This window comes from Salvelinus namaycush, chromosome 22 (genome assembly GCF_016432855.1).
Source record: "Salvelinus namaycush isolate Seneca chromosome 22, SaNama_1.0, whole genome shotgun sequence".
Lineage (NCBI taxonomy): Eukaryota > Metazoa > Chordata > Actinopteri > Salmoniformes > Salmonidae > Salvelinus > Salvelinus namaycush.
This window is the reverse complement of record NC_052328.1, coordinates 22377780-22405160: the sequence shown is the minus strand read 5'-3', so window position 1 is coordinate 22405160 and position 27381 is coordinate 22377780. Positions and strand designations below refer to the sequence as shown.

General features: G+C 44.5%; 1 protein-coding gene across 1 annotated transcript in view; it reads right to left on the bottom strand.

Moving 5' to 3' along the window:
• The window catches only part of LOC120017790 (disintegrin and metalloproteinase domain-containing protein 12-like), a 60192-nt gene that overhangs the window by 3002 nt on the left and 29809 nt on the right, over positions 1-27381 (bottom strand). The window contains exons 11-19 of the mRNA XM_038960763.1: positions 25550-25639; positions 24951-25146; positions 24637-24745; positions 23940-24138; positions 23585-23662; positions 20524-20632; positions 19595-19781; positions 19128-19230; positions 12876-13124 (exon numbers count right to left, since the gene is read on the bottom strand). Of these exons, the coding sequence (XP_038816691.1) occupies positions 12876-13124; positions 19128-19230; positions 19595-19781; positions 20524-20632; positions 23585-23662; positions 23940-24138; positions 24637-24745; positions 24951-25146; positions 25550-25639 (1320 nt within the window). The remainder of the gene's footprint in view (positions 1-12875; positions 13125-19127; positions 19231-19594; positions 19782-20523; positions 20633-23584; positions 23663-23939; positions 24139-24636; positions 24746-24950; positions 25147-25549; positions 25640-27381) is intronic.

Here is a 27381-nt window from a genome sequence, read left to right as displayed (position 1 = left end):
TGCCTTCTCAAAGGCCAACAAGTCACTGTAGCAGGTGTTATCAAAGAGGATGTTTTTGCTAATTTGTTAGCTTCTCCCTTTTCAAGAATAACTTTCAACAAAAAGTTAAGATTCAAATTATCATCATCTGGTAAGTGGAACTGTGTTTTTTATTGGAACTCGTATGCTGTTGTTAGCCATCTCTTTGAAAGTAACTTGTGTGTGAAACATTGTTGCATTTAAACTTTAGGTCACCTGTTAGTTTGTGTGCTTAAAATGAAATGTTTTTTGCAATGGGAAGTAATAGTTTCGATTGAGAAATTTTGATTAGGAAATGCTTAGCCTAATGGTGTTTTTGTATTCTTATGATTGGGACCTACTGGCTTATTATGTAAATCAATGGACTGTTTATCCTTTAACATCATGCTGTGTGTGACTGCTGTCTTTCCATCGGCCCTATGCAGTGGTGTAGTGGTGCCGGGAGAAGTGGATATACTCAAATTTGGCCCAAAATTTCCCAGCGAAGGGAAAAAAAGTGGCTATATTGTATATACCTGGGTAGCATCCACTACACCACTGGCCCTTTGTGTTTTACAAAATGGCACTCCTACGCTGGTATTACCGTTGCTGTTATTTCAGTATTAATAACCTGTCACACACTGAAGACCTAGGTCCAATAGGCTCGCCACTGCGCAAACATGTCTAGATATAAAGACTGTTCAGGTATTAATGTATCAAGAAAGGAGTGTATATATTTGACCTGGTGAAGGGGTTTTATGGGCTGACTGAATGGAAGCTGATCATTTTGTTTTTTACTCCGCTGGTCTCGGAAAAAATGACGAGTCCTCACTGTCCGAGACCGAGTCAAGAACGAGTACAAATGTATCCAACGAGACAAGACCGAGACTCTCAAGATTTGATATCAAGTACTACAACACTGCATGACAGGGGCTGCGTTTCAAACTCAAAGTAACGGCCATAATCCCCGCGGCCATATGGTCGTCGGTCCAAATGATTAGCTAAGCAAGGGAACTTTGCAACGTAAGCCCCTCAGCCCTCGTTTTTAATGGAATTTGTGAGTGTACAATTATGATCACTTTGCGCCTTAAACACCCCATTATTCAATTCGCAATGATTGTACATCTGCTAAGAATGTACAATCGACAAAACTTAAAACCTCAACGTCAATATGAAGTCAACATACAAGTGTAAGTAAAAAACGAATGTAAATACGTTTGAAATTGTGCTACTAATGCACTGTAACGCTCGTCGGAAGGATGAGACCAAGGTGCAGCGTGGTACGTGTTCATGATTCTTTATTAAATCCGAACTCCAAACAAAGCAACAAAAGAACAACGAACGTCACGTTCCATAGGCTACGCAGAGCTAACAAAAAACAACATCCCACAACCTAAGGTGGCAAAACAGGCTGCCTAAGTATGATTCCCAATCAACGATAGACAGCTGTCCCTGATTGAGAACCATAACCGGCCAAAACATAGAAACACAAAACCTAGAAATAAAGAACATAGAATGCCCACCCAAATCACACCCTGACCAAATCCAATCAAATCAAATTTTATTTGTCACATACACATGGTTAGCAGATGTTAATGCGAGTGTAGCGAAATGCTTGTGCTTCTAGTTCCGACAATGCAGTAATAACCAACAAGTAATCTAACCTAACAATTCCACAACTACTACCTTATACACACAAGTGTAAAGGGATAAAGAATATGTACATAAAGATATATGAATGAGTGATGGTACAGAACGGCATAGGCAAGATGCAGTAGATGGTATAGAGTACAGTATATACATATGAGATGAGTAATGTAGGGTATGTAAACATAAAGTGGCATAGTTTAAAGTGGCTAGTGATACATGTATTACATAAAGATGGCAAGATGCAGTAGATGATATAGAGTACAGTATATACATATACATATGAGATGAGTAATGTAGGGTATGTAAACATTATATTAAGTGGCATTGTTTAACTTTTTATGGCTGCAGGGGCAGTATTGAGTAGCTCTGTTTAAGGTGCCCATTTCAAACTGCCTCGTACTCAATTCTTGCTCGTACAATATGCATATTATTGTTATTATTGGATAGAAAACACTCTCTAGTTTCTATAGCCGTTTGAATTATGTCTCTGAGTGGAACAGAACTCATTCTACAGCACTTTTCCTGATATGGAGTGAGATTTCAGAAATCTTGGCCCCTGCTCCCAGGTCAGTTCATAAGTCCCTGTGAAGGCTATGATGCTACAAACACTGCCTACGCCTTCCTCTAGATGTCAGTAAGAGGTGACAATTTGAATGGAGTCGATTGCGCAATCAGGGCCTGTATAAAACGCCAAAGACCGGATGTACCGTTCTTTTCCTGCTGCGCCTGACGCACGATGTACGTTGGACCTGCTCTCTTTCCAAGCTTGGGTTTAGCCAGTAATATTTCGCCGGTCATGTTTTTACTCGTTATAGGTGTTAAAGACATCATAAGGTAGTTAATTTAAACCGTTTTATAGCAATTTATATCCGTTTAGTGCGATTTTGAGGCAATTCTTGGTGATGCACTTTGAAGCGCCGGGCACGTTTCCAGTACCGGTCGAACGTTAGTGGGCATTTCGACGGACAAGAGGACATCTTTCGACCAAAAGAAGATTAGACCCAAGAAAGGATACATTGCCCAAGATTCTGATGGAAGATCACCTCATAGTAAGAAATATTTAAGATGATAAATCGTTGTTCTGTCGAAAAATTTTAAACGCATATTCCGCCATTTTCTTTGGTATAGCTTCGCTTGGCGAACCCTGTATTGCACAGTAAGGATAATTTTAGAAATGTAATTCAGCGATTGCATTAAGAACTAATTTGTCTTTCGATAGCTGTCCAACTTATATTTTTTTAGTCAAGTTTATGAATAGTTAATCATGAGACAAGATCACTGTCAAATATGGCGCCCGACATTTTCAGGCTAGTTTTGCTAGTTTTGTCATTGTATAACCACGTTTTTTTGTGGCTAAATATGCACATTTTCGAACAAACTCTATATGTATGTTGTAATATGATGTTACAGGAGTGTCATCGGAAGAATTCTGAGAAGGTTAGTGAAAAAATTAATATATTTTGGCGATGATTACGTTATCGCTCTCTTTGGCTAGAATCAATGCTCTGGTAACGTTTGCACATGTGGTATGCTAATATAACGATTTATTGTGTTTTCGCTGTAAAACACTTAGAACATCTGAAATATTGTCTGAATTCACAAGATCTGTGTCTTTCCATTGCTGTGAGCTGTGTATTTTTAAGAAATGTTTTATGATTAGTAATTAGGTAATACACGTTGCTCTGTGTATTTATTCTAGTCGAGTTGTGATGGTGGGTGCAATTGTAAACTATGATTTATACCTGAAATATGCACATTTTTCTAACAAAACCTATCCTATACAATAAATATGTTATCAGACTGTCATCTGATGAGGTTTTTTCTTGGTTAGTGGCTATCAATATCTTTATTTGGCCGAATTGGTGATAGCTACTGGTGGAGAGAAAAAATGGTGGACAAAGAAAAATGGTGTCTTTTGCTAACGTGGTTAGCTAATAGATTTACATATTTTGTCTTCCCTGTAAAACATTTAAAAAATCTGAAATGGTGGCTTTATTCACAAGATCTGTATCTTTCATTTGGTGTCTTGGACTTGTGATTTAATGATATTTAGATGCTACTATTTAATTGTGACGCTATGCTAGCGATGCTAATCAGTGTGGGGGGGGTGGGGGATGTTGTCATAGGTGTACCGACCTCGGGCTTGCAGCCATAATTAAAGTGGCTAGTGGTACATTTTTACATCATTTCCATCAATTCCCATTATTAAAGTGGCTGGAGTTGAGTCAGTATGTTGGCAGCGGCCGCTAAATGTTAGTGGTGGCTGTTTAACAGTCTGATGGCCTTGAGATAGAAGCTGTTTTTCAGTCTCTCGGTCCCTGCTTTGATGCACCTGTACTGACCTCGCCTTCTGGATGATAGCGGGGTGAACAGGCAGTGGCTTGGGTGGTTGTTGTCCTTGATGATCTTTATGGCCTTCCTGTGACATCGGGTGGTGTAGGTGTCCTGGAGGGCAGGTAGTTTGCCCCCGGTGATGCGTTGTGCAGACCTCACTACCCTCTGGAGAGCCTTACGGTTGTGGGCGGAGCAGTTGCCGTACCAGGCGGTGATACAGCCCGACAGGATGCTCTCGATTGTGCATCTGTAGAAGTTTGTGAGTGCTTTTGGTGACAAGCCAAATTTCTTCAGCCTCCTGAGGTTGAAGAGGCGCTGCTGCGCCTTCTTCACAACGCTGTCTGTGTGGGTGGACCAATTTGTCCGTGATGTGTACACCGAGGAACTTAAAACTTTCCACCTTCTCCACTACTGACCCATCGATGTGGATAGGGGGGTGCTCCCTTTGCTGTTTCCTGAAGTCCACAATCACCTCCTTTGTTTTGTTGACGTTGAGTGTGAGGTTATTTTCCTGACACCACACTCCGAGGGCCCTTACCTCCTCCCTGTAGGCCGTCTCGTTGTTGTTGGTAATCAAGCCTACCACTGTAGTGTCATCGGCAAACTTGATTATTGAGTTGGAGGCGTGCATGGCCACGCAGTCGTGGGTGAACAGGGAGTACAGGAGAGGGCTCAGAACGCACCCTTGTGGGGCCCCAGTGTTGAGGACCAGCGGGGTGGAGATGTTGTTACCTACCCTCACCACCTGGGGGCGGCCCGTCAGGAAGTCCAGGACCCAGTTGCACAGGGCGGGGTCGAGACCCAGGGTCTCGAGCTTGATGACGAGTTTGGAGGGTACTATGGTGTTAAATGCTGAGCTGTAGTCGATGAACAGCATTCTCACATAGGTATTCCTCTTGTCCAGATGGGTTAGGGCAGTGTGCAGTGTGGTTGCGATTGCGTCGTCTGTGGACCTATTGGGTCGGTAAGCAAATTGGAGTGGGTCTAAGGTGTCCGGTAGGGTGGAGGTGATATGGTCCTTGACTAGTCTCTCAAAGCACTTCATGATGACGGAAGTGAGTGCTACGGGGCGGTAGTCATTTAGCTCAGTTACCTTAGCTTTCTTGGGAACAGGAACAATGGTGGCCCTCTTGAAGCATGTGGGAACAGCAGACTGGGATAAGGATTGATTGAATATGTCCGTAAACACACCAGCCAGCTGGTCTGCGCATGCTCTGAGGACGCGGCTGGGAATGCCGTCTGGGCCTGCAGCCTTGCGAGGGTTAACACGTTTAACCCGTTTGGGCTGCAGGGGCAGTATTGAGTAGCCGGATAAAAGGTGCCCATTTCAAACGGCCTCGTACTCAATTCTTGCTCGTACAATATGCATATTATTATTACTATTGGATAGAAAACACTCTCTAGTTTCTAAAACCGTTTGAATTATATCTGTGAGTAAAACAGAACTAATTTTGCAGCAAACTTCCTGATAGGAAGTGGAAAATCTGAAATCGATGCTCTCTTCTAGGGGCTGCCTATAAAGGTCCTTGATATTTATTAGAATACATGCACGTCATACGTCTTCCACTAGATGTCGACAGGCAGTGAGAGAAGAAATTGAGTGTATAACTTGATCTGGGCTCGAATAAATGCTCTTTGTATGACGTGTCACCAGTTTCCTGTTTTCTGGAGAGCGCGCGAAGGGACCTGGTTTTGCCTTCTGTACAGCTGTCGTTATAGACGACTAATATCTCCGGCTTTGATTTTATTTGATACATGTGACAATATCATCGTAAAGTATGTTTTTTCAATATAGTTTCATTAGATTATTGAAATTTTTTCGGGACGTTAGGCGTGTTGCGTTGTCTGCGTTTGTTCACGAAGGAGAGCTTAGCGCCACTTTGCTAGCTTTCCGTGCTAATTGACTGGAGAAGAGGACATTCTAAATCCAAACAACGATTGTTCCCGACAAAGGACCCCTTGTACAACATTCTGATGAAAGATCATCAAAAGTAGGACCCATTTTATGATGTTATTTCATATATCTGTCGAACATGTTGTACTAGTAGGTTGCGGCCAGGTTTTGGGCACGCTCTCGCCATAACGTAAACTGCATATCGTAATGAAGTTATTTTTAGAATTCTAACACGGCGATTGCATTAAGAACTAGTGTATCTATTATTTCCTATACAACATGTATTTTTTAGTTATGTTTATGAATAGTTATTTGGTCAGAATATGTGAGTGCCAGAAAAATATCCGGACGTTGTGGGAAAAAGATGCTACGTTAGCACAATGTATAACCACTGATTTCAGCTCTAAATATGCACATTTTCGAACAAAACATAAGTGTATGTATAACCTGATGTTATAGGACTGTCATCTGATGAAGCTTATCAAGGTTAGTCAAAAATTATATATCTTTTGCTGGTTTGTTACGATCGCTAACTTTTGCTGCTGGGGAATGGCTTGTGTTTCTGGCTATTGTGGTAAGCTAATATAATGCTATATTGTGTTTTCGCTGTAAAACACTTAAGAAATCGGAAATATTGGCTGGAATCACAAGATGCCTGTCTTTCATTTGCTGTACACCATGTATTTTTCAGAAATGTTTTATGATGAGTATTTAGGTATTTGACGTTGGTGTCTGTAATTACTCTGGCTGCTTCGGTGCCATTTCTGACGGTAGCTGTGATGGTAGCTGCAATGTAAAACTGATTTATAGCTCAAATATGCACATTTTTCGAACAAAACATAGATTTATTGAATAACATGTTATAAGACTGTCATCTGATGAAGTTGTTTCTTGGTTAGTTTGGTTGGTTCTTGGTTAGTTAGGTTGGCTTTGTGCATGCTACCTGTGCTGTGAAAAATGTCTGTCCTTATTTGTATTTGGTGGTGAGCTAACATAAATATACGTGGTGTTTTCGCTGTAAAACATTTTAGAAATCTGACATGTTGGCTGGATTCACAAGATGTTTATCTTTCAAATGCTGTATTGGACTTGTTAATGTGTGAAAGTTAAATATTTCTAAAAAATATATTTTGAATTTCGCGCCCTGCACTTGAAGTGGCTGTTGTCATATTGTGCCCGGCTTCGGGCTTGCAGCCATAAGAAGTTAAATGTTTTACTCACCTCGGCTGCAGTGAAGGAGAGCCCGCAGGTTTTGGTAGCGGGCCGTGTGGCACTGTATTGTCCTCAAAGCGAGCAAAAAAGTTATTAAGCTTGTCTGGGAGCAAGACATCCTGGTCCGCGACGGGGCTGGTTTTCTTTTTGTAATCCGTGATTGACTGTAGACCCTGCCACATACCTCTTGTGTCTGAGCTGTTGAATTGCGACTCTATTTTGTCTCTGTACTGGGACTTAGCTTGTTTGATTGCCTTGCGGAGAGAATAGCTACACTGTTTGTATTCGGTCATGTTTCCGGTCACCTTGCCCTGGTTAAAAGCAGTGGTTCGCGTTTTCAGTTTCACGCGAATGCTGCCGTCAATCCACGGTTTCTGGTTTGGGAATGTTTTAATCGTTGCTGTGGGTACGACATTGTCAATGCACTTTCTAATGAACTCGCTCACCGAATCAGCATATTCGTCAATGTTGTTGTTGGACGCAATGCGGAATATATTCCAATCAGCGTGATCGAAGCAGTCTTGAAGCGTGGAATCAGATTGGTCGGACCAGCGTTGAACAGACCTGAGCGAGGGAGCTTGTTGTTTTAGTTTCTGTTTGTAGGCTGGAAGCAACAAAATGGAGTCGTGGTCAGCTTTTCCGAAAGGAGGGCGGGGGAGGGCCTTATATGCGTCGCGGAAGTTAGTATAACAATGATCCAAGGTTTTACCAGCCCTGGTAGCACAATCGATATGCTGATAGAATTTAGGGAGTTTTGTTTTCAGATTAGCCTTGTTAAAATCCCCAGCTACGATGAATGCAGCCTCAGGGTGTGTGGTTTCCAGTTTACAAAGAGTCAGATAAAGTTCGTTCAGGGCCATCGATGTGTCTGCTTGGGGGGGAATATATACGGCTGTGATTATAATCGAAGAGAATTCCCTTGGTAGATAATGCGGTCGACATTTGATTGTGAGGAGTTCTAGATCAGGTGAACAGAATGACTTGAGTTCCTGTATGTTGTTATGATCACACCACGTCTCGTTAATCATAAGGCATACACCCCCGCCCCTCTTCTTACCAGAAAGATGTATGTTTCTGTCGGCGCGATGCGTGAAGAAACCAGCTGGCTGCACCGACTCCGTTAGCGTCTCTTGAGTTAGCCATGTTTCCTTGAAGCAGAGAACGTTACAATCTCTGATGTCTCTCTGTAATGTCACCCTTGCTCGGATTTCATCAACCTTATTGTCAAGAGACTGGACATTGGCGAGTAGTATGCTAGGAAGTGGAGCGCGATGTGCCCGTCTCCGAAGCCTGACCAGGAGACCGCTACGTTTGCCCCTTTTACGGCGTCGCATAGGGTCGCCGGCTGGGATCAGATCCATTGTATTGGGTGGAAGGCAAAACACTGGATCCGTTTCGGGAAAGTCATATTCCTGGTTGGAACGATGGTGAGTTGACGTTGCTCTTATATTCAGTAGTTCCTCCCGACTGTATGTAATGAAACCTAAGATTACCTGGGGTACCAATGTAAGGAATAACACATAAAAAAACAAAATACTGCATATTTTCCAAGGAACGCGAAGCGAGGCGGCCATCTCGGTCGGCGCCGGAAGTTGAGATACCAAGCCAAATAGAGATAGAAAAAGGCTCTCTAAGGTCAGGGCGTGTCAGTAACCCCCCCAAAGGTGCGGACTCCGGCCGCAAAACCTGAACCTATAGGGGAGGGTCTGGGTGGGCATCTATCCGCGGTGGCGGCTCTGGTGCGGGACGTAGACCTCGCTCCACCTCTGGCTCACCCCACTTTGGTGGCGCCTCTGGTGCGGGGACCCTCGTGGCCGACCCCGGACCCTCTCCGCAGGCCCCGGACTGGGGACCCTTGTTGCGGGCCCCGGACTGGGGACCCTCGTTGCGTGCTCCGGACTGGAGACCGTCGCTGGAGGCTCCGGACTGGAGAGCGTCGCTGGAGGCTCCGGACTGGAGAGCGTCGCTGGAGGCTTTGTGCCATGACTCGTCACTGGAGGCTTCGTGCCATGGATCATCACTGGAGGCTTCGTGCCATGGATCATCACTGGAGGCTTCGTGCCATGGATCACCACTGGAGGCTTCGTGCCATGGATCACCACTGGAGGTCTGGAGAGCAGAGCTGGCACAACCCGTCCTGGCTGGATGCTCACCCTAGCCCGGCAACTGCGGGGCGTTGGCACAGGACGCACTGGACTACGAGAGCGCACCGGAGACACTGTGCATAGAGCCGGCGCAGGATATACTGGGCCGAGGAGTCGCACTGGAGGTCTGGAGCGTAGAGCTGGCACCACCCTTCCTGGCTGGATGCTCACCCTAACCCGGCAACTGCGGGGTGCTGGCACAGGACGTACTAGGCTGTGGACACGCACCGGAGACACAGTGCGCAGAGCCGGCGCAGGATATCCTGGACCGAAGAGACGCACTGGAGACCAGATGCGCTGAGCCGGCACCATCCGTCCTGGCTGGATGCCCACTCTAGCCCGGCCAATGCGGGGAGCTGGAATATAGCGCACCGGGCTATGAGTGCGCACTAGAGACACACTGCGCAGAGCCGCATAACATTGGGCCTGACTAGTCACACTCTCCCCACGGTAAGCACGAGGAGTTGGCTCAGGTCTCCAACCTGACTCAGCCATTCTCCTCGTGTGCCCCCCCAAAATCATTTTTGGGAGTGACTTCTCGGGCTTCCGTGCTAGCCGTGTCCCCTTGTAACGCTGGGTCCCCTTTCTAGCTGCCTCCGCCTTCCTAGCTGCTTCCACCTGTTCCCATGGGAGGCGATCCCTTCCGGCCAGGATCTCCTCCCACGTCCAGGATCCTTTGCCGTCCAGGATGTCCTCCCATGTCCAGTCCTCCTTACCACGCTGCTTGGTCCGTTTGTGGTGGGATGTTCTGTAACGCTCGTCGGAAGGATGAGACCAAGGTGCAGCGTGGTACGTATTCATGATTCTTTATTAAATCCGAACTCCAAACAAAACAACAAAAGAACAACGAACATCACGTTCCGTAGGCTACGCAGAGCTAACAAAAAACAACATCCCACAACCTAAGGTGGCAAAACAGGCTGCCTAAGTATGATTCCCAATCAGAGACAACGATAGACAGCTGTCCCTGATTGAGAACCATACCCGGCCAAAACATAGAAACACAAAACCTAGAAATAAAGAACATAGAATGCCCACCCAAATCACACCCTGACCAAACCAAATAGAGACATAAAAAGGCTCTCTAAGGTCAGGGCGTGACATGCACAAAGACGTATCATAAAAGTAATGATGTTTTTCTTTGGTTAGCTTTTGGAAATTGTAGAAATAAAACATTTTCCTTCTTCAGAAGTTCCAGCTAGGCAGGCTAATGTTAGTTAGCTAATTAATTTGCTAGCTATCATACAGTAGGCATATATTAATAATTATATAGTTAATATAAGTAGACATGCAATAATAATTTACTGTACTCATATACTCATATATACTCATATAAAGCTACCGGTGGCTGAAAACACAATCATCGGGGGATGAACGAGTGACGAATTTCCGGGCAAGGGCGGTCCATTTAAAAATAATTCCTTCCTCCCTCGCCCTGCAAGTGTATACTCGTCAGACGTCATGATACATCATCAGAAGTGTCCACTTAATTTGAGGGCTGAGGTGTAAGGGTGTGTCTTTTAAGTCTTTTGAATGCAGCCAGGAGTTATTTAATGAATCATTTATGAATGACCATCCCCAGTGATGTCATCATTAGAGGCTACTCCGTTGTAGCCGATCAAGCTCTTAGACCGGATATGACTGCCCTCACAAAAACACATTAGACTGAGTCTACAGTACTAGTGTTAATGTATTGTACCTTAAACCACATCTAAAGACTCTTGTATTAGGACAAACAGCAGAAACCACTTCTTGTGAAACAGCGGTCTGTTTGCTTCAATTTTCCTTTTGAATCTCTAAACTCAGAGAATAAGATCACCTCTGGTAGATGGCAGCTGAATCATCTTCTGATGCAGATACAACCAGAGAGGCCCCACAGAGGTTGAAATAAAGACCTAATCAGATTTAAGACTTCTTTCCAAACTGGAGTTGCTCCCAGTAAGTAGAAGTTGCCTCTACTGACCCTGCATCAGATACGTTTTAATCTCTGATAGTTAAGGGGTATGGTAATCGGATCCTAGATATGTTGTTAAATGCATCTTATACATTGAGTGTTGTGTGTCTGCATCTCTGTGGTGGAATCCTACACAGCAGGGGTAGTTCTGGATCAGATACTCCACTACAGGAGTCTATGTAGAAAAGAGGTCACCATGGACACCATATGACATGATATGGACACCCACATTCAACACGAACTGTGCCCCTCAGCAGACCTAAGTCAAGATGTATCTTTTTTGCCTGAACTGTGAAACCTTATTTAGACCATGAGGACGACCCTTGGGTAGTCAGACAGCATAGTGGACATTTGGGTTGAGTGTACAAAACATTATGTTCTTTCCATGACATAGACTGACCAGGTGAATCCAGTTCAAAGCTATGATCCCTTATTGATGTCACTTCTATTAGTGTAAATGAAGGGGAGGATTTTTATGACTTGAGACAATTGAGACAGGATTGTGTATGTGTGCCATTCAGAGGGTGAATGGGCAAGACAAAATATTTAAGTGCCTTTGAACGGGGTATGGTAGATGCCAGGCACACCGGTTTGAGTGTGTCAAGAACTGCAACGGTGCTGGGTTTTTCACGCTCAACAGTTTCCCGTGTGTATCAAGAATGGTCCACCACCCAAAGGACATCCAGCCAACTTGACACAACTGTGGGAAGCATTGGAGCCAACATGGGCCAGCATCACTTTCGACACCTTGTAGAGTCCATTCCCAGACGAAATAAGGCTGTTCTGAGGGAAAAAGAGGGAGGGGGGTGCAACTCAATATTTGGAAGGTGTTCCTAATGTTTTGTACACGGTGTATACAGCTCATGAGTTTGAATTTCATCATTATTTCATGTTTTGTTTAAAAAATAAAAAGTACAAGAGAACCTGAGTGCCTTGGATGTACAGATACCATATTTGTTTGTTTTTTCTCAATGGGGAACTGAACTGAGCTAGGCTGCTATGGAAACCAAAATACACACACACTCCATTCCCACATATGTGATCCATCAGTTGCCCCACCTCAACAGAGAGTACCTCAGGAGAAGGATGCATTACATCTATATCTGTCTCTCTCCATCTCCTGCATGGTCTTTCCTTACTTCTGGGAGCAGTTATGTGGTTTATATACCAGAGAGAAAAGTAACATCTTAAAGTTAATGTCTGTTTTTACGTGCATCTGCTAGTGTACACTGTGCCTCATAAACCTGCGGACAACTGACACGGTGCTCCACGCATACAGATCAGCTGCCTGCGTGAGCCCTGAGCAGACAGATGGACTTACATCCTCTATACACAGCCCCGCTGGCTCAGCACAAACCATGATGTGTGGAGAACATGGAGAACTGTTGGGCTGTTCCAATGGTTATAGCAACACACTATTTAGTATGCAACGTCCATAACTTATGCATTGTGTAGTAGTATGGGTATTGGGACCCAAGGCAGGTGTTTTGAATAAGTGAGTGAGGACATATAGGACATATTCCGATTGTCCTTTTGGAATATGTTCTTAGAATTTTATGGATTGTGAAAATTCATCAATCAACTTTTTACTATGTCGATCCGAGCTAGATCAATTTCCAAAGAAATCCCCAATAAGGGAAATCCATCTGTATTTGTATTCATGGTGTATAGCTGAACAGTTAGTACTAACCTGGTCCATTCTGTAGGGCTGCTGTCGGGGCAGGCTGTGGAAGGGCTGTGCCCGTGGTGGGGAGAGGGCGGTGTGGGCCGGCAGAGCCTTGTGGTGGGGTGGGACCGGTGGCAGGGGCTGCTGACCCACACTCAGGGAGACAGGCATGGGGTGGCTGATGTGGAGGGGCTGGTAGTGGGGCAGCCGCCGCAAGCTGTGGGAGTGGAAACTGTGTGGAGGGAGGAGAGGCTCCGAACTCAGGTGTGATGGCTGGGGATATGGAGGTAGAGAGGAGAGAGCTGTTAGTTTGGGCTTCAGCTATTATGTTCTCCTCAGTCTGCTCCTCCTTGTCTCACCTCATTCGGAAATAAGAATGAATTGAACAAGCTTGGAAGCTCTAACCCTGGCAATTGACTGGTAAACTCATGGGTACACTCGCAATGGCTGCCTGGTATTTCTATGGTTATTTTGGAACATTCTATCAACTAATGCTGGATTGCCATGGTACTGTAGAATGTTCATTCAAATGATTCTAACTGATGTGGCTCATGCAATGGAATTTATTTTTAGGGAATGTGAGTTGACTCAACAAATCACAGCACAGATTGAAGGGTACACTTCCTGCTTTTACTTCCTGGCATGGGTACACTCCAAATGGCTGCCAGTCCACCCATTATGCCATCATTGACTATTCATTATTATTTCTATGGGTAAAACTTTACCTTAGTTCTCTGTCATGGAGATGATATTACTATGAATTAACAGGTGTCATAGGCAGTCAATAACAGAAAACTGAGATAGCTGGACTGACTGAACTGGCCTGGACTGCAGCTATGCCAGGTAACTTGCAGAGAGTCTGCTGGACATCTGGACAGTGGGAACCGTGACTGCCAGAACAAACAGCAGGAGTGGGACTACAGCAAACTGTCAGTTAGACACAGGTGAAGCAAACTATCTGACTGTTCAGATACAGTAGACAGATGGACTGAATACTGCTGAGGAGCCAGCCATGTTCACTACAAGATAAGATACTGGTATTGGAGACGGAACTGGGTTAAGCATCTTCCTTCCTGCCTAAGCCAGCTAACCTTTACCCTGAACTCTGACCGCAATGATACCCTCCAGCTGTTCTCCATGGGAATCGACTGGCTGTTTGAATGCACGCACAGATGCACACGCACGCACATCCCTCAATGCTTATCAATTCAAACACAAGTCCACCCCAATTTGCCTCCTACGCTTGAATCAATCAACTCTGTTCTCCTGTGTCCCTGTACACAAACACTTTTCATTTCAGGCAGAACCCTATAATGATACTGCATCATGATTACCATTTCATTGAAATGGACCGCAGCATCTCAATTAAAGTTCCTTCAGCCTTCTGCCAGCAATACTGGCCTCATGAATATTTCTTCAAGGGAGAGCCGCTGAGACTAAATCAATTATCCGCTTAGCCGTCAACTTGTTTTGGCAATAAGTCTGGAATGAATAGGTTCAGATAAGCATGGCAAGTCTCAGTCCAAGTTGATTCCCTGTTGTGGTGCTGCGGTTCTGATACAGTATGATTACATTAGAAATCCAATGGTGTGTCAGATAGTTTGTCAGCAGTTAGTTTGTAATACTTCTTTGCTAACACACGTTTTAGTTCTCCCTACATCCATATCCCAATCTTTTATACAATGCAAAGTGTACTTGTTACATCATCCATTGTGTAGGCCTGTGAGTGAACCATACCAATCAATTGATCATAAGGGAAGGTTGAGGAAAACCTGAGTGCAGACTCCAGCTCCCTTATTGGTCACGTACACAGTTTAGCAGATGTTATAGCGGGTCAGAGTATGTGACTGGTGCGAGATTCCCAAAGGCTGGAGCGGCAGCCTTCTCGCCCGCTCCAATTTCGCAGTCTGAGATATGGCTTTTCCTTTGCAACGCTGCCTAGAAGGCCAGTATCCCGGAGTCGCCTCTACACTGTTGACGTTGAGACTGGTGTATTGCGGGTACTATTTAATGAAGCTGCCAGTTGAGGACTTGTGTGGCGTCTGTTTCTCAAACTAGACACTCAAAAGTACTTGTCCTCTTGCTCAGTTGTGCACCGGGGCCTCCCACTCCTCTTTCTATTCTGGTTAGAGCCAGTTTGCGCTGTTCTGTGAAGGGAGTAGTACACAGCATTGTACAAGATCTTCAGTTTCTTGGCAATTTCTCGCATGGAATAGCATTCATTTCTCAGAACAAGAATAGACTGACGAGTTTCAGAAGAAAGTTATTTGTTTCTTGCCATTTTGAGCCTGTAATCGAACTCACAAATGGTGATGCTTCAGATAATCAACTAGTCTAAAGAATGACAGTTTTATTGCTTCTTTGATCAGAACAACAGTTTTCAGCTGTGCTAGCATAATTGCAAAAGGGTTTTCTAATGCTCAATTAGCCTTTTAAAATTATAAACTTGGATTAGCTAACACAACCTGCCATTGGAACACAGGAGTGATGGTTGCTGATCATGGGCCTCTGTACGCCTATGTAGATATTCCATTAAAAATCAGCTGTTTCCAGCTACAATAGTCATTTAAAACAATAATAATGTCTACACTGTATTTCTTATCAATTTGATGTAATTTTAATGGACAAAACATTTGCTTTTCTTTCAAAAACAAGGACATTTCTAAGTGACCCCAACATTTTGAACGGTAGTGTACATATAAAATGACTGCATTTCCGTCTTTTGAGCTTCTAGTCATGAAATCGATGCAGCCTACTCAATCACTTTTTATAGCTACTGTTTACAGGCCTCCTGGGCTGTATACAGCGTTCCTCACTGAGTTCCCTGAATTTCTATCGGACCTTGTAGTCATGGCAGAAAATATTCAAATTTTTGGTGACTTTAATATTCACATGGAGAAGTCCACAGACCCACTCCAAAAGGTTTTTAAAGCCATAATTGACTCAGTGGGTTTTGTCCAACATGTCTCTGGACCTAGGCACTGCCACAGTCATACTCTGGACCTAGTTTTGTCCCATGGAATAAATATTGTCGATCTTAATGTTTTTCCTCATAATCCTGGACTATCGGACCACCATTTTATTACATTTGCAATCGCAACAAATAATCTGCTCAGACCCCAACCAAGGATCATCAAAAGCCGTGCTATAAATTCTCGGACAACCCAAAGATTCCTAGATGCCCTTCCAGACTCCCTCCACCTACCCAAGGAAGTCAGAGTACAAAAATCGGTTAACCACCTAACTGAGGAACTAAATTTAACATTGCGTAATAACCTAGATGCAGTTGCACCCCTAAAAACCAAAAATATTTGTCGTAAGAAACTAGCTCCCTGGTATACAGAAAATACCGAGCCCTGAAGCAAGCTTCCAGAAAATTGGAACGGAAATGGCGCTACACCAAACTGGAAGTCTTCCGATTAGCTTGGAAAGACAGTACCATGCAGTATCGAAGAGCCCTCACTGCTGCTCGATCATCCGATTTTTCCAACTTAATTGAGGAGAATAAGAACAATCCAAAATGTATTTTTGATTCTGTCGCAAAGCTAACTAAAAAGCAGCATTCGCCAAGGGAGGATGGCTTTCACTTCAGCGGTGATAAATTCATGAACTTCTTTGATGAAAAGATCATGGTCATTAGAAAGCAAATCACGGACTCCTCTTTAAATCTGCGTATTTCTCCAAAGCTCAGTTGTCCTGAGTCTGCACAACACTGCCAGGACCTAGGATCAAGAGAGACACTCAAGTTTTTTTTAACACTATGTCGCTTGACACATTGATGAAAATAGTCATGGCCTCTAAAACTTCAAGCTGCATACTGGACCCTATTCCAACTAAACTACTGAAAGAGCTGCTTCCTGTGCTTGGCCCTCCTATGTTGAACATAATAAACACCTCCCTATCCACCGGATGTGTACCAAACTCACTAAAAGTGGCAGTAATAAAGCCTCTCTTGACCCAGAAAATATGGAAACAACTATCGGCGTATATCGAATCTCCCATCCCTCTCAACATTTTTAGAAAAAGCTGTTGCGCAGCAACTCACTGCCTTCCTGAAGACAAACAATGTATACAAAAAGCTTCCGTCTGGTTTTAGACCCCATCATAGCACTGAGACTGCACTTGTGAAGGTGGTAAATTACTTTTTAATGGCGTTAGACCAAGGCTCTGCAACTGTTCTCGTGCTCCTAGACCTTAGTGCCGCTTTTGATACCATCGATCACCACATTCTTTTGGAGAGATTGGAAACCCAAATTAGTCTACACGGACAAGTTTTGGCCTGGTTTAGATCTTATCTGTTGGAAAGATATCAGTTTGTCTCTGTGGATGGTTTGTCCTCTGACAAATCAACCGTAAATTTCGGTGTTCCTCAAGGTTCTGTTTTAGGACCACTATTGTTTTCACTATATATTTTACCTCTTGGTGATGTCATTCGGAAACATAATGTTAACTTTCACTGTTATGCGGACGATACACAGCTGTACGATGAAACATGGTGAAGCCCCAAAATTGCCCTCCCTGGAAGCCTGTGTTTCAGACATAAGGAAGTGGATGGCGGCAAATGTTTTACTTTTAAACTCAGACAAAACAGAGATGCTAGTTCTAGGTCTCAAGAAACAGAGATCTTCTGTTGGATCTGACATTTAATCTTGATGGTTGTACAGTTGTCTTAAATAAAACTGTGAAGGACCTTGCATTACTCTGGACCCTGATCTCTCTTTTGACGAACATATCAAGACTGGAGAGCTTTTTTCCATCTATGTAACATTGCAGAAATCAGAAACTTTCTGTCCAAAAATGATGCAGAAAAATGTATCCATGACTACTGCAATGCTCTACTTTCCGGCTACCCGGATAAAGCACTAAATAAACTTCAGTTAGTGCTAAACACGGCTGCTAGAATCTTGACTAGAACCAAACAAATTTGATCATATTACTCCAACTGGCTTCCTGTTAAGGCTAGGGCTCATTTCAAGGTTTTACTGCTAACCTACAAAGCATTACATGGGTTTGCTCCTACCTATCTTTCCGATTTGGTCCTGCCGTACATACCTACACATACACTACGGTCACAAGATGCAGGCCTCCTTATTGTCCAGCTGGAGGCAGGGCTTTCTCCTATAGAGCAACATTTTTATGGAATGGTCTGCCTATCCATGTGAGAGATGCAGAATCGGTCTCGACCTTTAAGTCTTTATTGAAGACTCATCTCTTCAGTAGGTCCTATGATTGAGTGTAGTCTGGCCCAGAGGTGTGAAGGTGAACAGAAAGGCACTGGAGCGACAAACCACCCTTGCTGTCTCTGCCTGGCCGGCTCCCATCTCTCCACTGGGATTCTCTGCCTCTAACCCTATTACGTTGGCTGAGTCACTGGCTTAGTGCTGCTCTTCCATGCTGTCCCTAGGAGGGGTGCGTCACTGAGTGGGTTGAGTCACTGACGTGATCTTCCTGTCTGGGTTGGTGCCCCCTTGGGTTCGTGCCGTGGTGGAGATCTTCGTGGGCTATACTCGGCCTTGTCTCAGGGTAGTAAGTTGGTGGTTTGAAGATATCCCTCTAGTGGTGTGGAGGCTGTGCTTTGGCAAAGTGGGTGGGGTTATATCCTGCCTGGTTGGCCTTGTCTGGGGGTATCGTCGGACGGGGCCACAGTGTCTCCCGACCCCTCCTGTCTCAGCCTCCAGTATTTATGCTGCAATAGTTTATGCGTTGGGGGGCAGGGTCAGTCTGTTATATCTGGAGTATTTCTCCTGTCTTATCCAATGTCCTGTGTGAATTTCTCTCTTTCTCTTTTCTGCTCTCGGAGGACCTGAGCAATAGGACCATGTCTCAGGACTACCTGGCCTGATGACTCCTTGCTTTCCCCAGTCCACCTGGTCGTGCTGCTGCTCCAGTTTCAACTGTTCTGCCTGCAGCTATGGAACGTTGACCTGTTCACCGGACGTACTACCTTGTCCCAGACCTGCTGTTTTAGACTCTATTATTTGACCCCGCTGGTCATCTATGAACGTTTGAACATCTTGGCCATGTACTGTTATCTCAACCCGGCACAGCCAGAAGAGGACTGGCCTTTCTAGGGAGTTTTTCCTAGCCACCGTGCTTCTACATCTGCATTGATTGCTGTTTGGGGTTTTAGGCTGGGTTTCTGTATAGCACTTTTTTCAGCTGATGCTTTATAAATAAATTTGATTGATATACAGTCATGTGTAACAGTCTGTGTTCTACAAAAGTGACTATTGGGGAAAATCAGTTGCCCATTACCTCCAGCAGAAAGAGACCCACCTTGTATATGCTGGTACCTGGAGGCTTGGCTAGGGGCTTGCGTCGTGGACTGTACATGGACTGAGTCTGGTTGGGGCTGGCTGGTCTGGTCGACCCAACTGATCTATAAGGACAGAAAGCTAACATTTCAACTACTATACAAGTCTTCTACTAACTGATAACTACTATTCTACAGCTCTCCTACTATTCTACAGGAGCTGTAGCTTTGAGACACACAGTAACAGGCCTTCTTCATTGTCAGGACTATGTGAAGGACTACTGGTATGTGTTTTTCTCTCACATGGTTAGTGGAGTCACAAGGATACCATTTTTGTGCACACATCAAATCACCAGAGAGAGACCATGGGACCATGATGTCATTTCTACAAGAACATCATCTCCAAGAAAGCATCTCTAGAAAAGTAGTCTATCTTGACATACAGAACATAAGAGTAAACACAGGTGTAGGAGGAGGTGTCCTACTGTACCTCAGTTTCTCCATGGTGGTTTTCTTGTTGGTGAAGAGCAGACGGACCAGAGTCTTCCTCTTAAGGAATACCAGGAACCCAGCACCCATAAGGCTGAGGAGGGTGGCCAGGATTGCCACAGCAACCACCCTGCTGTCGGCTGACGTCACATACGACAACACGCACATTAATACACACACACGCACATCTACGGCACGGCACAAACAGGACACACACAGAGAGTGTTAATAGAAGCCACAGCACTGGTTTAGTACATTTTACATTATTTCCATAATTATTTCCTTTTGCTCATGAATGACCAGGCAGGGAAAAGTTGTACCAGGCAGGGAAAGTTGTACCAGGCAGGGAAAGTTAACTTGATCACTCTTTTGTTGCTGAGAATTTTCCTGCATTGCAAGAAATGCAAATTTATAAAGGCTTCTAAAGCTAGTCATTTATTTTCCTGCTTATTTTCCTGCTGTAGCAAACTGGCTCAAATTAAGTTCCTGCATCTATAGTTGTAATGAGTTTTATGTAGCTAGGATGAATACAGATGTAGAATCTTAATTTGACCTATATTGTCACAACATAATCCTGCAGCAACAGGATTTGATTGTTTAGTCCATAATGTTGCTTGATTTCTGGTTAGCCTGGCCAAAAGTAGGCTACATGAAAAGTGCAATACTATTAATATATCTGTGTGTTATTGTGGGTTTTCAGTGAATTTATGTAAATCACAAAGCTCATCTGCATTTCCTGTGGTGCAGGAAAATTCTCAGCAATAAAAGAGTGGTCAAATTAAGATCCTACATTTGTAGGTGAGGTTATGAAATTACAGCTAAAGGTGTTAAACTGATTATTATCCCAAACTAACTGTCTTAGTCTCTGCACTGGCTAGTGAGAAAGAGGGTGAAGTTAGTGAAGTAAAAAGAGAAAAGAGCGTACTGTACCTGACAATCTCATTGGTCCACTGTCGAGGCTGCCCCCAAACCCCGCACTCTCACAGAAGGGAGGGGCCCAGTGCGCCTCACAATGACAGTTCTCCAAGTTGTTACACACCTAGAATCACAATACATGCTGGTTAGTATTAACACATCTTTACCTGTACAATACAATACTGTCCATAGCTTGTGTTTTACCAATAGACACCGGTCAGAGCACAGGGAGTTGTGTGCCAGAACTCTAGGCTCTTGTGATCATCAGACACAGGTCAGTGAAAGAGACTACAGTGCAAGGATTCATGGGATATGGCAAGTATGCATTACTTATTTTACATACTTTATAAGCTACCAGTATGCATCGTACTTGAGCCTGCATTTCTTCAGAGAAGAGAGAGATGAAAATAGGATCCCAGCCCACAATGTTTGGATTATCTCTACAAATAAACCACACACTCGTTCCATCAGACACATCGGTTTTGATGTGGCGGGCGCAATAGACTGTGCAGTATCAAACATGATGGAGAAAACATGTGCAGAGGACAGCCCATCCCAAAAAACTTTTCTGAGCGGGAAAGGGATCCAACAAGATTCCCTAGCGGGATATTGGAGTCCAGCTGTCAGCTGCAGGGAGGCCTGTGGTTGGGATAATTCCAGATCAGATCTGGCCCGAACTGGGAAGACCTTTCCCTGCCTCCCTCGGAGTGACTGGCACTCCCTTATGTGTCTGGAGTGTTTGGGGCTAGGGGTGGTGAAGGTCAAGACTGGAGACTTAAGGACATTTAAGAACCCATGAGGGGAGATCTATGGATGTGATAGGATTTTACCACATAGTACTGTACAGTACACTTGTAAACACACTCACGCACATACATCATGTTATATAGACTTACATCTACACAGAGCCACATATGGAGATGCATACTGGCTCTGGATCTACAGTGTAGGGTTGGTTATATTTGAGGACATCTTGTGGGTCTGACTATAGTCAATATACTGTATAATGTTACATTTAGAGAAATAAAGACACTAATGTGTAGTTAGTACAGAGTGGTGTGGCAATTTGTTTTTCTTTCCTGGGGCCCGTACTTTTTCCTGATCTGATAACCTAACCAGTTAAAACTCCAGACTTTATACGGTATGATGTGATTCATCTGTTGTAAAAATATATATATATATGAGCTGTGATGGGACCAGAGTATTTCTAATCAGTTCACATGGTTTAAAAAAACTCCTGAACTTGGGGAGGATGAAAAACCTGTCGAACTGCAGCAACCTTGAACTTGTTCATATGAATTCTATTTTAATAAAGAAGGATTAGGGGGTTTCCTATACGGACACAGAGAAAGCAACATGATTGGACAATAAAACTCACTGGGCTGAGCTTGCTTCAAACTGAAAAATAGTTACGTTTCAATGCAATACAGCATGTCAGATCTCTAATGTTTAGATGTTTCGGCTGCTACATTTATGGAAGAGTTTTTGCTTGTGTCTGTTGGGAGTGATGTGTTATCACGCTTGCTAAATAAATACTGGAGGAAAGTGGAGAGCGGGTGCCCGGCCTGCACGATCTGTGATTTCCGTTAATCTGATTGGTCGAGACATGCAAAGAGCCTGCAGCAGCACTCCGATGTGAAGGACAGAGAAAGTGTGTGTGAGTTGACAAATCATGAGGCAAATTGGTCTAAAAAACAGCACTTTGCCCTTCTTTTTAAAGCTTTGCGTCTAAATATATTTTATTAAACTAAATCAAAAGTGGTGTGGTTAAATAGTGCTGTGGCAAATGACATCACCTGGTTAAACCTGTTCTTACATCATCCAATAACAGATGACATCACCTGGTTCAACCTGTTCTTACATCATCCAATAACAGATGACATCACCTGGTTCAACATGTTCTTACATCATCCAATAACAGATGACATCACCTGGTTAAACCTGTTCTTACATCATCCAATAACAGATGACATCACCTGGTTTAACCTGTTCTTACATCATCCAATAACAGATTACATCACCTGGTTCAACCTGTTCTTACATCATCCAATAACAGGTCAAATGAAACCTCAAAGAAGCAACCAAACAAAAGTTAAGGTAAATGAAGGCAATTTCTTAATCCAGCTTTCATTCTGTGTTTTAAATTCACCTCTGATGAAGGTGATTCAACCATGCAGTGGTTCAAAAGCCAGTCATTATAAGCAAATCTGGCCCAGTGTTGTACTTTTCATTCATTCATTCAACTAAACAACAAAGTAAATAAAACATAAAATAATGATTGTTGCATTATTAATACGTACTCAAACAGCAAGGAGCATTTTGACTAGTGCATTTTGATGTTTCCAGACTATAGCTACTTGCTAGTATGTTTGAATGCTGCTTGGCCTGCCTTCTCTATGCCAATAGATGATGGACGGCACATAAATTATGTCATTAAATGATATTGATTTAACTAGAGGCGGAAGAGGAACCGTGACACCCCACTCGCAGTTATTTCCCCCCAGTTGTTTTCTCTGGGTCAATGAAAGTCAATAAACTAAGTAGACCAGACCCAGCTGCTATTGCATTGGTGTCTATGGGAGACACACCCAGTTAGGTAGACCGTAACTGACAATATTTTTTCAACGGTAAACGGCCTGAGTGAACTATCTTCATTTATCCGCCATTTTTGATTTAACCTCTCTGGGTCGATGAAGATTGATTGTATAGCATGGACGTAGCTGCCATAATTCATGGGAAGTGCAGTAACTAAATTGGTGCTCGGTGTAGCAGAGTAAAGGGCTTAGTGTACTAGCTAGAGGGCTCTACGCTGACGTGTGCTCCAAGGTCGAATTTTTTTTCTAGACGCACTGGTTCTCCTAAATTTAAATTCCAGGTCGCACAGCAAAATATGCGAGTAAATGGTCGCACAGTAAAGCCCTGTACTGCTCTACTTTATGCTATGTTGAGGTCAATAAGATGCTGTGATAAGTTAATAACGTTGATATGACACCGGTGTTTAGCTAATAGACTGGAATAAGTCACTGCCTTCTAGATACTCAACATAAGATGATACCCTCCAACTCAGAGTACTCACCCCTCGTCCGCTGCACTTCCCTGAACACTGGTGCACTCCAAACACACTGACATTCTGGCACTGACGATTCAGACACATCTATGGAATAGAGAAAGAGTCATATTGAAAACATAGTACTCCGCATGTGATGTTAATTATTGAATGGAAAGCATATCTTCCGAGATCTGCTATCTATTCTACTTAATGTACTTCGTAAGAGGCCCAATTCAACTGATCCCAGTAATGAAAGTAAGTGATTGGTTTGGAATTGGGCCAAAGACAAGCGTGGGCATTAGCATCTCCACTAGCGGTGACGGTAATCTCTCTCTCTAGCTCTGCTTGATAACAGCTGCAGCACCCTACAGAGTACCCTCACCATGCCCTCTCCACACTTGGTGCCAGCCAGAACCAGTCCAGGGTCGGGCATGTCATCACCCAAGTAGACGTGGGTTCCCCGACACAGGATCCTCCCTCCTTCCTGAAGAGGGATGTTGGTTTCTATGGAGACGGCATTGGTGCCAATCACAGGCCGGTTGGCCCCTCCTTGACACTGAATTTTGCCACACTTTGCGTCTCTGTGTAAAAAAAACAACAACACACGCATAGACACATAAACACACATGCAACATAAATGACAAGGCATAAAGTTTAACATTGACAATTTCTGACATGTGTGACATCGTGTGCAATTATAACCAAAGATGAAAGACTAGACAGCCTTTGTCTCACCCTAATAATGACTCCCTCAGTGCTCCAGTCATTAAAGCAATTACATCAATTAACAAATGCTTGATTAGAGATTTCACCCATGGGAGATCTAAGAACAATAGCATAAAGTGCTTCATGAATACTTCAAACTGTAATTAGCCTTCATTATCTCCAAATTGTGTTTTTCTCTCTATTAATAATTGTTCCTAGGCTAGTTGTCCCATTTAATGTGCCATGCTGATTGTCGATGGCACTCTTGATAATACCAATTCAGATAAACAATGTTGCTTTATTCATTTGTCTTTCTAGCTAGCTCTTTTTGCTTTGAAGACATGACATACATAACAACAGCTGCTCAGTCTTACCGGGCTTCACATTTGGCAAACGATCCTTTGGAGTCCTTCCCACAGTTCCCGTAAGGATCTCCTGCTGAGTTGACCCTCTCAAAGCAGATCCCTGGGGCAGGTTTGGCTCCTGCAGGAGAAAGTGAGAGAGAGGAATATGGAGCGATAGAAATGGGGGGAGAGCAAGAGAGAGAGTGAGAGAGAAAGGGTGATTCGTTTTTCCTTAGCTACTTCAATAAACATGTTAAGGAAAGTTACGGATGTACTCATCTTAGATCTCCAAACATGGAAGACTTTCATCAAGTGGTCCTGATCATTTGTGGCGCTCTACTGACCTTGTCCCCATAGCGTGATGCACTGCTGCTCATGAGTCTGGCAGATGCCGTTGTAGCAGTATCCATCCACGTTGTGGCAGGAGTGACCGTCGTGCAGGTACACGTTGGCAGGGCAGTGGGGATTGGCACCAGTACAGAACTCTGGCAAATCACAGGAGTTACTAGACTCTCGACACGGTGTGCCAGCAGGCTTCAGCTGCAGAGAGAACACACACACGCACAAACACCAACAAACACCCCCGACAGCCAGCACACACACAGACGAACACACACACACACACACACACACACACACACACACACACACACACACACACACACACACACACACACACACACACACACACACACACTGTGCTTGAATACAGCTTCATGTATTGGCTTAAAAGTCCCTGGAAACGAAATGTCTTAATTTTTTACTGTAAACACATGGTTGTGTAATACTTGTCAATGGAGCAGAGATTATTAGATTACCACCCTTTATCATTTTGACTGGGAGGGAAAGAGTCAGGAAGAGACAGAGAGCAAAAGTGCAAGGGAGAGAGAGGGAAAGACAGTTGGGAGAGGTATAAAAAGAGAAACAGAAAGAGCAGTCTTACCCTGCAGTCCTCGCAGCACTGTCCGTGGGCACACACGGCATCCCCCTTCAGGGTGCAGGTGGTGGCATTGCAGCAGGGGTTCATGCATTCCTGAGTGACACAAAACAAAGCAACACATGGATCTGATTAATGGTCTGGACCCCCGACTCTCAGCTGCTGCTGCTGTGTCCATCTCAGATCAGTGTTCCAGCTCAGGGAGAGCACATCCTGTAGGGAATCCATTGACTGTAGCCCTGGAGTCCCACAGTGCAGCCCCTTAACCCTGTGAGCTAAAGCCTGGAGACACAATAGCACAGAACAAACCAACAGGAGAGAGGTCCTTCTCTGTCAGGGTCAGACAGGAGAGAGGCCATTCTCTGTCAGGGTCAGACAGGCGAGAGGCCATTCTCTGTCAGGGTCAGACAGGCGAGAGGCCATTCTCTGTCAGGGTCAGACAGGCGAGAGGCCATTCTCTGTCAGGGTCAGACAGGCGAGAGGCCATTCTCTGTCAGGGTCAGACATGAGGGAGGTCCTTCTCTGTCAGGGTCAGACAGGCGAGAGGCCATTCTCTGTCAGGGTCAGACAGGTGAGAGGCCATTCTCTGTCAGGGTCAGACAGGCGAGAGGCCATTCTCTGTCAGGGTCAGACAGGCGAGAGGCCATTCTCTGTCAGGGTCAGACAGGCGAGAGGCCATTCTCTGTCAGGGTCAGACAGGCGAGAAGCCATTCTCTGTCAGGGTCAGACAGGCGAGAGACCATTCTCTGTCAGGGTCAGACAGGCGAGAGGCCATTCTCTGTCAGGGTCAGACAGGCGAGAAGCCATTCTCTGTCAGGGTCAGACAGGCGAGAGACCATTCTCTGTCAGGGTCAGACAGGCGAGAGGCCATTCTCTGTCAGGGTCAGACAGGAGAGAGACCATTCTCTGTCAGGGTCAGACAGGCGAGAGATCATTCTCTTGGAGGGGTCAGACAGGAAAGAGACCATTCTCTGTCAGGGTAAACGTATCTTCAGCTCATATGTTTTGGATTTGTGGTTGGCTCTGTTGTTAAAACAACATTATGTTTTGATGTCCCTTGCGTTGCCTGTCTATACAATGGGTGGGTGGATGGGGAGTTCCACAGCTCAGGCTCAGCTGTGGTGATTGAGATGGTGTAATGTAGGTTGGGAAGGGGGTGTGGTAGGTTAAGGGGGCTTTGGTTGAGGTTTCATTGAGGGTGAAGGTAGTGAAAGGATCTTGTAGAGGTAATTGAGTGGCTGGTGGGGTGAGCTGGGGTTGGTGAGCTTTGAGGCCCCTGAGTCCTGGAGATTACAAACAATGTAACACAATGGAAGGAAATGGAGAGCTGGCCACAGAGGGAAAGAGGTGAAGAGGGTGAAGGGGGGGGTTAGAGAGAGACAGATAGGTATCGGAGAGTGAATGACAAGAGGTGATGGAGCGAGAAATGAACTGGGATTGAGATTGAGAGGGAGAGCGGGGTAAAAGTACAAGGCTAATTAAAGAGATTAAGTAAAGGACAGAGTGAAAGAGCACAGAACGGCGTTAAAAACCTTTCATTAGAGGACAAACGCCATCAACTTCCTTTTCCAGGCCACAACAGTCCTGGCTACACCATCTCTTCTTCGTCTTCACTTCCCAACAAGACCCTGGTACGTTGACTCTGTGGCCTGACAAGGTGTTGATGCTGATGGGTCAGGACTAGAGGTGGCCTAGTTGGCCACTGCTGCTCTGTGGAAGGGAGTTTTATGGGGTTGGCTGTGCTCTTGTGGCCTGACGTCAGCCTATTGTTTTGTTCGTGGGAAGAGAGGGGTGCTTTGATCCCCCGGTCCAACTGGGACCACGGCCCACCACACCAG